This window comes from Manduca sexta, chromosome 23, assembly GCF_014839805.1.
Source record: "Manduca sexta isolate Smith_Timp_Sample1 chromosome 23, JHU_Msex_v1.0, whole genome shotgun sequence".
Lineage (NCBI taxonomy): Eukaryota > Metazoa > Arthropoda > Insecta > Lepidoptera > Sphingidae > Manduca > Manduca sexta.
Window position 1 is genome coordinate 11,290,266 of NC_051137.1, and position 15,161 is coordinate 11,305,426.

The following is a 15,161-nucleotide window of genomic DNA, read 5'->3' on the forward strand; positions in this document are numbered from 1 at the left end:
CTTTAATTTTAACAAATATTTTATTTAATTTAGCACCTAGAACTTTTGTCTTCGAGATCCATTACGAAATTCAAGTCTCAAGTGAAGATAGAGTAGGAACTAGCGCCCGTATCTATAGCCATGTATCGAAATTACAGATTACCTCTAAATCATAATTGAGAAACTTAAAAAAACACGAGACTAAACTAGAGATAACGGCTAACTTAAATATTCGGTTCATTCAACCTGTTCAAACCTCTTGGGCAAGATAAATAAATATAAGTTAGCAAAAACTCGATCTTACATTATTTTAAAAGCCTCCGGAAACTTTATTTTTTTGTAATTAAATTTAACTTAATATATTTAAGTAGAACAGAAGTCTTTACAGAACTTGTAGACACAAAGAACAAACTTTTTACGCAATATTGGACTTTATGCTATCTTTCTACGCCAACAATAGTTATAACATATTTCAATGCTCTGTATTTTAAAACAGTACAGTGTACATCTTGTAAATAAAATAATGAAGTTAATATTGTCTACAAATTCCATTAGAAAAATCTACGTGGTTAGTAAGTACAGTCAACATAACAGTTCTTTCTGACATCAATACAAACTACAAACAAATTGCATTACTTTCGTCTCAATATCCTTGACAAATACAAGTAGATTATTGAAGACTAAATAATTCCAGGGAAATAAGTAAGGAAGAAATAATTTTACTAATAACGATATAAAATGACACCATACATTATAATTACGTGCAACTTATATTACAAGGCAAGAGCAGAGAGCACAAGATTGAGCGATAGACTCAAATAATCGCCCATTAAAAGCATATGCTCAACATAAAAATCGTACAGTATAGTGAATACCTAACTCCACAAATAAATAGAGAAAGTATTTATCACCTACAATCAGCTTTAAATGTCGGCTTTTATACATTTTTATGATATACTTTATTAAGGTTTATAATAAAATGGTAAAAGATATGAAATCTTATTCTATATTGAACACTTCATCATTTTGTATTCTAAAACGTTTTTTCAAGAAACCACAATAAATATAAAATAAATTGACAAATACAATGAAACATGTTGGTTCTTTTTAATATCTTGTTATTTAGCCAGCTCATAACAGAGACTTGAAAGTGTAAAACACTTAAATTCCTAACATAATGGAAGATGTACACACAGCATTATTCCATACATGTTTTGTATAAACAGTTAAACACATACCATGGTATACAATTAATTCCTTGGTCATGTAAATCAATTATTTCTAGCACATTGAAAATGTTTTATCAAAGATATGTACTCCTTAATTGAAAATCTGACAGTGATAGTCTTTGTAATATGCACTTATCAAATACATTCATGAACAAGTAACAATACTATACAAATGGCAAGAAGTGATAATGTAACATACAGCATGGAATATTAAAGAAATAAACCATAAATACAATTATATTTGAGGAATTATTGAGCTCATTTCAACTAGTTATGCATTAAACATGAACGCTGTTAAATTCTTGTTTACAATACATAAAAATCACTAATATCATAAATAAATACACCTAAATAAGAAAAGAACATAGAAATTTAATTAGTTATAAATTATCATTGGTCTAAATTAAATGCACTTGAATTTAAGAGTCTTACAGCTATACATAAAACATCACAGTTAAATACTGAATACGTAATACAAATAAATATATAAATTATAGAATTTAACAACTGGCCATCATAGGTTTTGTATAAAATAGTTCTGTCTCTTGAGCTGTCGGTAGAGGGAGATGTATTTCCCTGCAGCAGAAGTCCTAGGTACGACATACTGTTTGCAAAACAGTTTGGGGTCATGAGCTTTCTCCGACAGCTCCCCACAGTCCAGTGCTCGTAGAAAAGTCAAAACAAATGTGAAGCAGTTGTGCCTCTCCTCTTGGTATTTGTCAGCCTCCCACAATGGACTCAAACTAACCTTAAATAGGAAACAAATATTTTAAGAAATTTCAGATTACTAATAATCATAATTTTTTTTAAGATTTTGTGAAAGTGAGCCAATAGTAACAAAATGTAGTAAGCAGATAAAATTTAAAGTAGGATAAATAATAAATACATTTTAATTTGTATGGAAAGTCCCTAATATACAAACACCTACAATATTTTAAACTGGAAAGAAGTGTGTCATAAAGTTTTATCAGTTTCTTATTCATAATTCTAGAAATTCAGTGATATGTTTCTGCTTAGGAAATGACTAATATACAGCTTTGAAAATGATGAAATAATTTGCAAAGTATTCTATATATTTTAACTGTCCTTTGAATGCAATTTATGTCTACAATTTTAAAATACTTTTAAGTACCTTCAGCAGCACACTGTCCCAGATCTCATTCCACAGTTCATCAAACTGTTCCAGCAAGAGGCACTGGTCCCAGTCAGAACTGGAATCACAGGAGCTCCACTTCTTAGAAGCAGTGTCCACTCCCTGAATGCCCTCTTCACAAAACTCCACTACACAGCCCTGCGAGTTCGTTACACCAATGTGCAAGTCTTTTGAGTTGTAGTAATCACTGCAACAAATGCCTCAATTATGCAAACGCCTACGCCACGGCATTGGACGCGAGGGCATTGACTCAGTTATCAATGCATTGCAACTTATTAAGAAACTTCACAAGGAACTATACAATTAGACACTTACTTGAGAAAATCCCCATGTGTAGGCTTCATTACTATAGCCCGAGGATGTTGAGAGGCTTTTACAAAAGGATAAGGTACTCTGAAACGAAATATAGAACACTTAGCAACAACCTTCATTAGTCATCCCAACTTTAACATGACATTATAAGCAACTTGTACCTGAATGGCAATAAGTTATAGTCGTATCTGTCGAGTTTCTGTTCACACACAGGACACTGCTCCGGAATTATGGTACAAAACACTTTGTGCTCACAATGGTGGAAACAAAGGATACCCGGATCCATTTTTACACAAAGAATAATCTAATATTCTCAATGAAACCCTTACACTTTAAGGTTTCAACACAATCGTGGATCTTTATAGAAGCTATACGCGAAGTAAAATTACTGATTCGAACTAAATAAGGCTATTGACCAAGCATAAACTAATGAGATTCTCACAAGAACTATTGTTCTACCTTTCACATCTTGCTTGAATTATGAGCAATTTTAATTTATACAACGTAAGCGACGTTCAAACCATTTCGATTAGACTCTTTTCAGGTCTCATTAAAAATGAATGATTTAGAAAAAAAAACAAATATTTTTATACTAGGTTGCAAAACTCTATATTATATAAAAATATAGTTTTATATTATATAAAACAATTAGATAATTCGCATAAAATATTAACCTTTATTGAAAATAATCCACCGCCTTTGACGTGTTACATTTTATTGAATAGAAATTCTAAACGTACCTCGCTGTCTTCTTTCTTATTGGACAGACAGTTAACAGCTGTGAACAGATGATTAGCATTCTACCACATTATTGGTTCCTTACCTTATTCAAAAATTCCAATTGGTCAACATTCATACAAAGATTAAAGGCGGGAACATTTAATTATTTAAAAAAAAATATAAAGTTCTAATCAGGGGTCTTATTCTCTATCCCGCACGTTATTTTAACAGTGCGTAACAAGCACGTAACACAACGCATAATGTTTAGTACTATAGAAATTTGGCTTACAGAATACCATTCCACGCGCACTTCTCGGAGATAACATGACACGGCCGCGTTACGCGTTTACACTATCATATAGAATAAGGGCCCAGTGTGTACTTATTACATGAAAAGTATTACAATATTATATTAAATAAAATAGAATGAAATTATAATTACGATACAGCTTTCTAAAAATACTGTCATAGGTACATAATTAATAACATTAGAAAGATACGATTCAGCATCATAATCAGTTTCATTCCTTGAACTAGTCTTTCTAGATCTATAATAGGTAGATTTTATTTTTGTTTCGGAAATAATTGTAGTTAAATGTAACGGAATATTTTTTACTACGAGCGCAATGTTATAACTTTTCTTTCATTCTATAAGTTTTTAATGACTCCATTAAAAAGTTACAGAGGCCATGAAAGTCTAGGATAACACCACCATAGACGTAATTGTATGGGTACGCTTTGATTGTGGTGTTAGAATTTTGTCAATAATTCGTTAACCGAGGCGACTTGTATTGTATGATTTCCGGTTGCTATGGCGACGGGCGGTGGCGGTAAACCACACCTCACCTACGAAGCCGTTTTTCATTCCAGTGAGCACCACTAGCGTACGACCTTTTTATTTAGTGCCCCAATTTGTGTCGAAATATTTGTTAGTAATGTTTTATACTGTTGACAAAGTTATGGCCATTTATATTTAATTTTTTATCAGTAGCTATTAAGGTTTAAGTAGAGAATTGTTTTACATATTAAAATAGCGTGATTTCGTAAATGGTTTCGCCCAAAAATGTTGCTTTGTACTTGTATCAAGTTAAGCATTAAATAAATTAAAAGTGAAAAGAAAAAAAATAATATGTACGAGGAAAGCAAAGCAGTTTTCGGTGCTGCTTGGTGGCTGGTGGCGATTCGTATTGTGTCGGCAGGCATTTCTTGTCTTAGTAACCCTTGCTTGCATGGAATTTGTATTGATGACATCAATAGGTAAGTCGCTTGGTTTATTAAAAAAAATCAACACTGACGAAGGCAGAAGTTGTACACAATTTAAAAATGTACCTATATACTTACTTTGAACAACAGTTTAAAAAGATGTAATAAAACGTTTCATAAAGAAAAAATTACGGTTAAAAATTGTGATATTTTATTTAAGCCATGAAATTATTTTAATAAAGTTTTTTTAGGTCTTATAATTTATAATTACGTACATTGTTGCATTTTTATTCCAACACTAGTAAATAGGCCATTAATAATTCCTTTTTATCAAACCTCGACTTCAGTCGTTAATTATTATTTTTTTACTAAACGATTGATATTCGAGGCCATTTACTTAATTAAACGTAAGTTTTTAGCTACATTTCCGTTTCAGTTCCCACATTTCATGATTTCAATGTCAGTCTCTATTCATAAAGAAAAATGTGTAGTCGAACGTTTAATACCATCAAAAAAACAATTATAGTATTTGTTTCTTATACAATCGTTTTGACATCGCATTAATAAACTTAAAGTATAATATTATCAATAAGGAATAAAATTTGTCACTAAAAATGTGAATAAATAAACTTTTGCTTGAGGTTCCGATCAACTAAAATCGCGGTATGGAGTTCTCTATATTTTGTCAGGATAAAAGTAGCATCATGTTAATCTAACATTTGCATTATATGTGTGCCAAATTTTATGCAGTGATTTATAGGCTAACTACAAACACATACCTCACAAACTCGACTTTATAGTATTAAACCTATAAGTAGTTACCTAATACTATAATTTCGTGAATAGTTATCCTTTCGAAGTTATAACAACAAAACTGAATTTAGTATTTTCATATTAGTATAAAACGTTTAGGTTCAACGACCCAACAGCTCTAATTGCTTCTCCCTTACTTACCTATGATAATAGCGTACATCATACCCACGCCTGCACACTGAGGATGCTACTTTCTCGTATATTGTATGGGAAATGCACACTTGCATAACAACTAGAGCCTTACCGTAGAACTAGAACAATGAACCTTTTTTTTTTTAAAGAAGCAATTAGCGTGTCGAGATTCGTTCGATATATTAAAAAATTAACACAAATAGAATTTATAAAAATATTACAAACATGTTTTTAAATCGCGATAAGCTTTTCCGTTATTTAAATTTGGTCCTTCGTCTCGATACCTATACGAGTACTGTGTTTCAGCACTTACTCTTGCTATTGCGTCGATGGTTATACTGGAGTACAGTGTCAAACAAATTGGGACGAGTGCTGGTCAAATCCCTGTCAGAACGGAGGCACGTGCATCGATGGAGTCGCTTCATATAACTGTTCCTGTCCAGATGGATTTATAGGTAAGAGTTGGAGACGTTTATTTGTTTTTTTCTTGTAGCATAGTTTGTACGTGATTGGATCCCTCAGAGGGGGTTGCAGTCAAACATGCGACTGGATGAAAAAACTAAACCAAATGATCAGGGTCGTAACTCCTGCCGCAGCAGTCTTATCAGTGAACCGGGAACCCCGAACTTTAGGTTTTTTTTTAGTGTTAGTAACAGCGTCCTGAAGGACTTCTGACAAATTTTGATACAATCTCCCTCTAGTGCAAGCTACGCCACTGCAAATGATACAATTACATATATGTTTTTTACGCTGACTCTACGTTAGGCTAAGTGAAAGAAACAAGAAGTAAGAGAGAGCGTCTTTCAAACACAGCATTGCTTAAATGCTGCCGGCCCTCAAAACCCTCGGATGCTACTTGTTGATAGTACCTGCGGAGCCAGTTTTCTATGTTGCTTAAAATTACTATCCAGTCCGATACCATCTCACCATCTTCATTTTTAAAATGGGCAATTTACACTTTGTCAAAACCTACACAATATACATAACATAGTATGTGTTATAATTTATCTAATTAGAATACATATTATAATCGGTCAACTAAATAATCGTTTCAAGAGGACTATAGGTTTATGTGAATTCGACCGTTATGCTAAGTGGATTAAACACTGGATTAATTGGATAAATTTCTGCCGCCTTAAACCCTAATCTTCATTAATATGTTTATTTAGCAAATTGAGGTTAATTTTTTTCTATTTAATAAACTCTGATAGTTAGAAGCTTTTCCTCACATTGTTTATGCGGTGCAAATAATTATTAATACTGCATTATGGTTTCATATTATTATGTGTCATCCTCACTTTGTTTCTTTACATTCCATGAATCTGTCCAAATGAAATTTACCTACTCACACATACATACTATCAACCACTCACCTCACCGTATTAATATTAATAAATCTTTAACCAAACTTTTGATTCTACCACTGATGTTTTTGCATTAGAAACGATTTGCATCACTAACCAGTAACCTTTCAAATCCAATTTACTTAAATTAATTAGTTTAGACAAAAAAGAAGAAAGAAATAAGACTGCATATTATGGTGGCTTAGTTGTACTGCATGCGCGGACGGCAGCGCTCTGAAGTCCTAGGTTCGAATCCCAGGTCAGGCAAAGTGATATTTGTTTTTTTTGCTAAGTATCAGCCCAGAGTTTTCATTTGTCCTCAATAGGGCGATGGGCTTGTTCCCTATCACATAATAAGACGGAACACACTTAGCGAAAAGTGGGTGCCCTGGTTGCGCCTCTATATACCTCTTCGGAGATAATCGCATGATGTGAGTTTGTTTGATTGGAATACCCAACAGTAAATTTTCACCTCACTCTACAACATCACAATATTTCTTACAGGCGATAATTGTGAAACCAACTACAACGAATGCGAATCAAACCCTTGTTCGAACAATGGCACGTGTATAGACATGACCAATGGGTACGTGTGCTCGTGCGTGCCTGGTTTCTCAGGCGAACACTGCGAAGTAGACATCGCTGTATGCAACACCACGGAGGAAGTACGATGCTATAATGGCGGCGAATGTATCGAAGGGCCCGGCTTCAAGTTCTATTGCAAATGTTTACCAGGTAGAATACTAGCCACAATTGAATATAATATTATGTTAACCACTGCTAGAATTAGTTTTGCAATCATAAAAAGGAATAGTATAAGTACGTAATAACAATAAATTTGGCTTATATATTATTTATATATATCGCTAGTTATTTCAAACATTGTGGACTATTGCAATATAATTTTATCCTTCAAGTTCTGCTTCGTCTTTTTACTCTGTAATAAACTGTATCACTATCTACATTTATAGTTTTAGTTTGTAGTGTAGTAGCTATAAATATTATTTCACAGGCTGGGCAGGCCCGAAGTGTGAAGATCAAATAGATGAATGTCAATCAAATCCTTGCCAAAATGGTGGTATTTGCATCGACGTGCACGCCGACTATATGTGCGCTTGTCCATTTGGTATGATAATCTTAATTAAACTTCCATACAAAAAAGTTCCAAAACACATTAGAAAACCAACGAAAATATTATAAAAATAAATCATTAGATAAAATTCCTAGCTTTGTTCGTTTTCAGGTTACACAGGCAAAAGTTGCGAAGCACAAATAGAGTTTTGCGACGAGAACTCTTGCAGTAGCAATGCTTTATGCGTTGTGGAAGACAGCGTCAGAGTATGCTACTGCGTACCAGATTTCCACGGGGAAAGATGCGAGTTACAGTACGATGAATGCCTACTGGGGCCCAGGTTATAACAATGTTTAGTTTTACAAATGAACAGTCCAATAAAAAACAGTTAAACATGGTCTGAATTACAAGATAGGAATATAAAAGTACCTTGGATAATTGTTAAATTAATAACAACTAATTTTATTTTAGATGTATGAATGGAGGAACTTGCATTGACGGAGTGGACAACTTTACTTGTTCTTGTCCACCGAGATTGGCGGGAACTCTATGTGAATGTCTCATCCTCGACGACAATACATTAGATTGTGAATATGTGAGCCCCACGCCTTTCTTGCAAACAACTAAGTCAGTTTTAACAACTTTTATAAGTCAAGATACCACCACTGATATGACGACAACGTATTCTGTTACTTCTACTGATGTTATACCTAAATCATCTACAACGGAAATAAAGCAACCAATAGCAACTATTTCAAGTACAGCAACCGAAGAAATTACAGAAAGTCCCACCGAAGTAATTTCAACAATAGTAACTTTTGATGGCATAACAACTGAACGATTAACTACAGTTAAAGAAACTTCTGAAGTCTACGATATTTCTACGGTCACAATGCGTACTGATGATTCTAAAACAGAAACAACTAAGAAATATACAAACAGTAAAGAAACTTTGCCAACAAAAATACCGATTTCTTTGGATGACACAACAACTACTACAGAAATTGCAACAGGCTCAACGACTACGACTACAATAACAAGAACTCCTACTAAGGAGACGACTGAAATTTCTGTTCTAACATCTGAAATAATAGTTACAACGGACCTTAAAACTACATTCGATGATACGAGAACAGAAGTTGCGACGACTGATAAGTCCGTAACGTCTACAGAAAAAATGTTTACGGATAGTCCTACAGAGCAGCCTGTCACTGATATGCCACTTCCTGTGCCTTTGACAACCGAAGCTACAGAATCTACATCCGACATTGCTATCTTTACGACGGCTCAGTCAGAATGCACAGACACCTTATGCAGTAATCATGGAACTTGTGTAAATAGTCCTCATGGAATTCGGGTAAGTTCGTGGATTTTTTTTATGAGAGAGCTAAATAAATTTTTGAATTACCCTGGAATTTAAGAAACGTGACTGATCCCACTAACTAAAATATTCCAATGCTCGTAATTTGCATGCAACAGCTTTTGCAGGAGTTAAAACTTCACCGAAGCCACTTGCAAACATAAAATATTTGAGAAATTCAGACAAGCTTAACTTCTTACTCGACTACTAAACCAATAACTGAGTTATCAAACGGTTATTGATAACTACTGCTCATGAATACATTCCATAAAACATTTTGGTCATACTTTATTGATCATTCAAGAAAACAATTGGGATTATAATTTACGAAGCGTGTAAAGGTCTAGTTTAAAATGTAAGCTATCTCCCAAATGGCAACAACTTATTTATGCTATCTGTTAGGCACCGAGGTGTCTAACATTAGTGCGCTGGATTGCGTGAAAATATAAACCAGTGATTAGATTTAGAAATCAAAGCTTTATTGAATAAGCCAAGTTTACAAAGTAAAACTCGAATAACGCGGCGGCGTTCACACTATCTTGAATTCTTCACTATCTTGAATTCTTCACTATCTTGAATTCTTCACTATCTTGAATTGTTCACTTTCTTGAGTTTTCCTTTTCCTTGTCTGAACTTGCTGTCTTGTCGGCGATCTCGAACTAACTGCGCTGGTCGGGGTGAATTCGCTCATTTATATCGAGCTCTTGAGTCCCGCACCTCGGAGTCGGAGCGCTGCATGCGTGGGCGCGGCTCGGCCAATCAGAGCGCGCGGGCGGCGCCTTCACGTAGGCGGCGTGTGTGAGCGAGACGGAAGATGTTTCTCTCTCGCTCCGTGTGTGTGTGGTCGAGACGGAAGATGTTGTCCTCTCTCTTCTTGTGTGTGTGATCGAGACGGAAGACATTTCCCTCTCTCTTGTTTTCTTCGCCTGCGTATATCGGTCACCCTGCATTTTTAATTTTTGCTGAATGTTTTAATCATCCTGCACATCCTCCCGCCGTGTATCGCCTACTGGGGGCGATACATCTCCTTGACGGGTGCAGGTCGCTGTTTCGCAGGTCGGCAGGATTACTATGACCTTTTTCGTCGGTCTTCGTAGGACTCCGCCTCTCGTTGCGATGTCCACGGTGCGCACGATGCCGTCCGGTCCCGGGTGAGTCGCGATGATCTTGCCTCGTACCCACGCGTTCCTTGGTAAGTTGCCGTCGACGATCCGCACCAGGTCGCCTGTGTGAAGCGTCGGTCCTCTTCCATGCGGCTCCCGCCGGTTTCGCAGCTCCGGTAAATATTCTCTTAGCCATCGCGCCCAGAATTCGTTGGCTAACTGTTGCGCTGCGCGTAGATTGATGTTTGACCCGTAGCCGTAGTCCTCGGAGAATCCCGGTGTGGCGATCGGTCCCTGGCAGCCCAACAAGAAGTGGTTGGGTGTCAGAGCTTCCGGGTCTTCAGGGCTGACCGAGACGTGTGTCAGCGGGCGGCTGTTCACGGTGTTCTCGACCTCGGCGAGCAGTGTGCTGAGTGTTTCTTCTCTCGGGTGCTTTTCTCGTAAGACCACGGTGAGTGCAGTCTTTACGGATCGCACAAGTCTCTCCCAGGCGCCTCCCATGAATGGCGCTCCTGGAGGGATGAAGCGCCACCGTATGGCTCTTCTTGACGCCTCTCGTTCCGCGCCGTCCTGCAGCATGTGTCGCAGCTCCTTTCTGCGCCGTGGAAGTTCGTCGCGTTGTCACTCCATATCTCCGCGGGGCATCCGCGGCGTGCGATCATTCGTCTCAACGCCATGATGGCGGAGTCCGTGCTCAGAGAATGCACGATCTCCAAATGCACTGCTCGAACGGTGAGGCACGTGAAGAGCGCCACGTATCGCTTCTGGTGCGCCCTGCCGACGGTTATTGTCAGCGGGCCGAAGTAGTCGAGACCGGTGTAAGTGAACGGTCTCTGGTGGTGTGCCAATCTGCAGGGCGGCAGGTCTCCGGTGATCGGCTGCGGCGGGTTGACCCTCTTCATTCGGCACTTCAGGCATCTTGAGATGATTTCTTTCACCGTGGGTCGCAGTCGTATAACCCAACGGTATTGTCGGCATTGATTTACCGTACTTTCGGTGCCGGCGTGATGCAATAGCTCGTGAATGTGTTTTATCCACAGCTTAGTTGCGAGGTGTCCGCCGTCCACTATCGGCGGATTCTTCATATTCTCTGAGACTCCGATGGCGGCGGTGATTCGACTCTTGAGCCTTATGATCCCTCAGATATGTGAGTGCTGAGGGGATAGAGCTGGTTGTCTCGGGGTAGTTGCGTGCCGTTTGTTAGTGCACGCAACTCGGCTTCGAAGGCTTCTTCTTGCGACGCTCTTATGATTATCGTCTCGGCGCGATGCTGTAGCTCGGCGGGCAATATCACGAAGTCGCTCCTCTTGCTCACAGCGGGTTTGGGTTGCTTTGCGTCGCTCGCCTTGTTGTTTTTCCAATCCGGATCTTGGCTGGGACGTTTCTTCGTTCTTTGTAGTGTATTCTCTGCGTCCGCTGGCGTAGTATCTGGATGGCTTGTAGAACTCTTGCTGTCGCTCGCAGATAACGTAGCCACGATGAGAAGCGTTGCACGTCTGGTATGGCATCGCTCAAGTGTTGTTTTTGAGCGATGGCGAATACGGCGTGGAAGCTCCTTTCCCTCGCCCGTAGTGTGTGCGGGCTGAGGGTCCTTTTCTATTGGCCAGGCTTCGGGCTTTTCTCGCAGGAAATCTGGACCGTGGAACCAGCGATGCTCGGCGCCGAAGTCTGCTGGCGTGCCGCGTGTTGCGTCGTCGGCCACGTTCCACTTCGTAGGCACCCATCTCCACTCTGGAACTCTGCTGCCCTCTTCAATGGCTGCGATGCGGTGCGCGACGTATGGCTTGAAGGCTCGAGCACCCGTGCGGATCCAGCACAGAGTTGTTCGGCTGTCCGTCCAGAACGTGGTCGAGTCCGGCTTGCGTTGGTGTTCATTTTTCACTGCTATCGCCATCCGTGTCCCGAGAACCGCGGCTTGCAGCTCCATTCGCGGGATCGAAAGCAGCTTGAGTGGTGCCACTTTCGCCTTCGCAGTGAGTAGTGTCACCGCAGTTGTCCCGTCGCTGTCCACGGTGCGCCAGTACAGGACCGCTGCATACGCCGATTCACTGGCGTCTGTGAAGACGTGAAGCTCGAGGCGAGATGCGGTGCTGTAGCTCAGGTAACACCGCGGCACTGCGATGTTGCTGGCAGCCTTCAATTGTGTCAGCCATCTGCTCCAACTGGCGGCTATGTCTGCGTCGAGTCGGTCGTCCCACGGCGTTCCGCGTCTCCAGACTTCCTGCAGCAGCTGCTTCGGCTTGATTGTCAGCGGAGAGAGAAGTCCTAAGGGATCAAAAACTGACATAACAATCTTTAAAGCTTGACGTTTCGTGGGAACTTCGTCTTGCAGCAGGCTCGGTGGGACGTCGACGAGGCGTAGATCGAAGGCCAGTTGATCTTCTTTTGGACGCCAGATTAACCCGAGGACTCTCTCGTGCTTGTCTTGAATGTTGACTGTTTCGCTGCTTGACTTCTCGCCCAGGGCCTTCAATAGTTCGGGCGAGTTCGAGGCCCATTTCTTGAGTTCGAAGTGGGCTTCGCTGTGGATTCTTCGGACTTGCTTGGCGATTTCCGTAGCCTTTTCTAATGTCTCGAAGCTGTCTATGTAGTCGTCCATATAATGTTTGCTTCTTATGGCTGCGACCGCCTCCGGACACTCTTCTTTGAACCTCTCGGCGTTGAGGTTCATTACGAATATCGCCGTTGAGGGCGAACTCGAAGCACCAAAGATGAGCGTCTTCATTCTGTATTCTTGCGGAGGCTTGTCGTCTCGTCGGGTGCCTCGCCAGAGATAGCGCAAGGCGTCCCGGTCCTCTTCTCGGAGTTGTATTTGGAGAAACATCTCCGAAATGTCCGCTGTGATCGCGAACGGGTGTTCCCGGAAACGCATAAGTATCCCGGGAAGCGGCTGCAATAAGTCAGGACCTGTGTATAAATAGTCATTTAAAGACACACCTCTGGTCTTTGCAGCCGCGTCGTGCACCACTCGCAGCTTGTCGGGTTTCTTCGCGTTGATCACCGCGAAGTGCGGGAGGTACCACTTCTTCATTGACGTCGTCGGGACTGCTGGCTCTGCATATCCCTTGCGAATTAGCGCCTCCATCTGCTCCGAGTATCTGCATCTAAGCTGCGGGTCCTTGTCGAGTTTGCGCTCAACGTTGTGCAATCGCTTCAATGTGTTCTGGTAGTTGCACGGCATGTTGACTTCTTCAAACTTCCACAGTAGGCCGGTCTGGTATCTTCCATCGGGCATTCGCGTTGTTTTTCCTTCCAATATTTTCAACGCCTTCTCTTCCATGGTGTTCTGTGGCCTCTTGGGTTGAATGTACATGTTGTCCGTTGTGATGTATTCTTCAACCAACTTCTGCATGTGTTCATCTGCGGCTGCGGTGTAATTGATGAAATTCACCCGATGTTCGAGGGCTCTTGAACGGCTGCCATGCACTACCCAACCCAACGGAGTTAATGATGCTACGGGTTGGTTTCTCTTACCCTTTTTGGTTCTTGTTGCCAACAGCAGATGCCAGTTGTCTTGCCCGATGAGGATGGAGGGTGAACTTCCCGAGGGTCGAGATGCGCGACGAATTCGTCCAGGTGTCGGCAGTCTCGAACAGCTTCTCGGGATATCTTCTGTGTGGCGAGCTTCAAGTCGTTCACGGTGTGTGCGTCGATCTGTTGGGTGCGGAGGTTCTCACCTTGTCCTCTGATTTTGAACGACACTCGGCGTGATCCGGCGTTGTTCCTGGTCGTCCCGTCGTACGTGCATATGTGCAGCGGCTCCTCCGGTCCGTCGATCCCGATGCTCTTCGCGAGGTCGTCGTCTACCAGGGAGACTGTGGATCCGTCGTCGAGGAGCGCAAAGGTGTCGACTGCTTTTCTCGGGCCGAAGATGCGTACGGGAGCTATCTTGAGGAAGGACACTCGCGGCACCCACGCAGAGTTGACTTGCTCGTTGTTGTGCTGCTCTTCACTTTTCGACTCGACAGGCTTGTGTGTCGAGTGAAGCATGCGATGATGATAGCGCTCGCACCCGTCGATGTCACATTGCTTCGATTTGCACCTGTGCTGCTTGTTCCGACGTCTCAGGCATCGGAAGCACAGGTTGCGCTTTGCTTCATCCCATCTAGTGTTGACGTCGGCGTTGGCGAATCTCGTGCAGTCGGCGATTGTGTGGCCCTGTCGCGCACACAGACTGCACATTGCTTCGTCCGTTCTTTCGGTAGCGGCGTGTACCCGCTGTTGTCGTCGCTGCATTCCGTCACTGTTCTTGCTCGGAGTGCGGTCGACGATCGTCTCGGCGGCGGCGAACGGACTGCAGAATTCGGCCTCCCGCATCACGAAGTTGTTGAACTTCACGAGGTCCGGTAGTCCGGCTAGTTGCGATGCGGCGTACTCGTACCATTGCCTCTTGAGCGTAGGCGTGAGCTTCTCTGTTAAACCTTTAGTCAACTCTGGATTGTACATATAAAAGGTGCAATTGAGCGCTTGTAAAGTCCCGACGATATTCTGTATTCTAGTGGCGAAGGTGCATAAGTCGCGCGGTGACTCGGTGAGTCTCGGCAGCGCGCGCAATCTGTCCATCTCCGCCATGGCAATGGACTCGGGTCGACCGAAGCGAGTCTCTAGTGTCTTCATGACCCCGGCCGGGTCTGCATTCGTGATCAATAGGCCTTGCACTGCGTCCTTCGCTATCCCACGGAGGCTGCGGCGTAGTCGGGACATATTCTCGACTCCGTGAAGTGATGGGACGTCTCACAATA

The 15,161-nt window shown here is 41.2% G+C and overlaps 2 protein-coding genes across 2 annotated transcripts in view; one reads left to right on the forward strand and one right to left on the reverse strand.

Annotated features, from left to right (window-relative positions):
* Position 1: 1 nt before the first annotated feature.
* LOC115449407 (MKRN2 opposite strand protein) lies at positions 2-3,183 on the reverse strand. Its single transcript, XM_030177217.2, has 4 exons — positions 2,835-3,183; positions 2,677-2,754; positions 2,341-2,548; positions 2-1,956 (listed from the first exon to the last, which is right to left on the reverse strand). The coding sequence occupies exons 1-4, from the start codon at positions 2,957-2,959 to the stop codon at positions 1,723-1,725; spliced, it is 645 nt and encodes a 214-aa protein (XP_030033077.1). The 5' UTR covers positions 2,960-3,183; the 3' UTR covers positions 2-1,722.
* Positions 3,184-4,169: 986 nt separating this feature from the next.
* LOC115456314 (protein eyes shut) overlaps positions 4,170-15,161 on the forward strand; it is a 30,338-nt gene continuing 19,346 nt past the window's right edge. The window contains exons 1-6 of the mRNA XM_037441649.1: positions 4,170-4,650; positions 5,848-5,996; positions 7,389-7,619; positions 7,897-8,010; positions 8,128-8,296; positions 8,428-9,313. Of these exons, the coding sequence (XP_037297546.1) occupies positions 4,523-4,650; positions 5,848-5,996; positions 7,389-7,619; positions 7,897-8,010; positions 8,128-8,296; positions 8,428-9,313 (1,677 nt within the window). The 5' untranslated portion in view covers positions 4,170-4,522. The remainder of the gene's footprint in view (positions 4,651-5,847; positions 5,997-7,388; positions 7,620-7,896; positions 8,011-8,127; positions 8,297-8,427; positions 9,314-15,161) is intronic.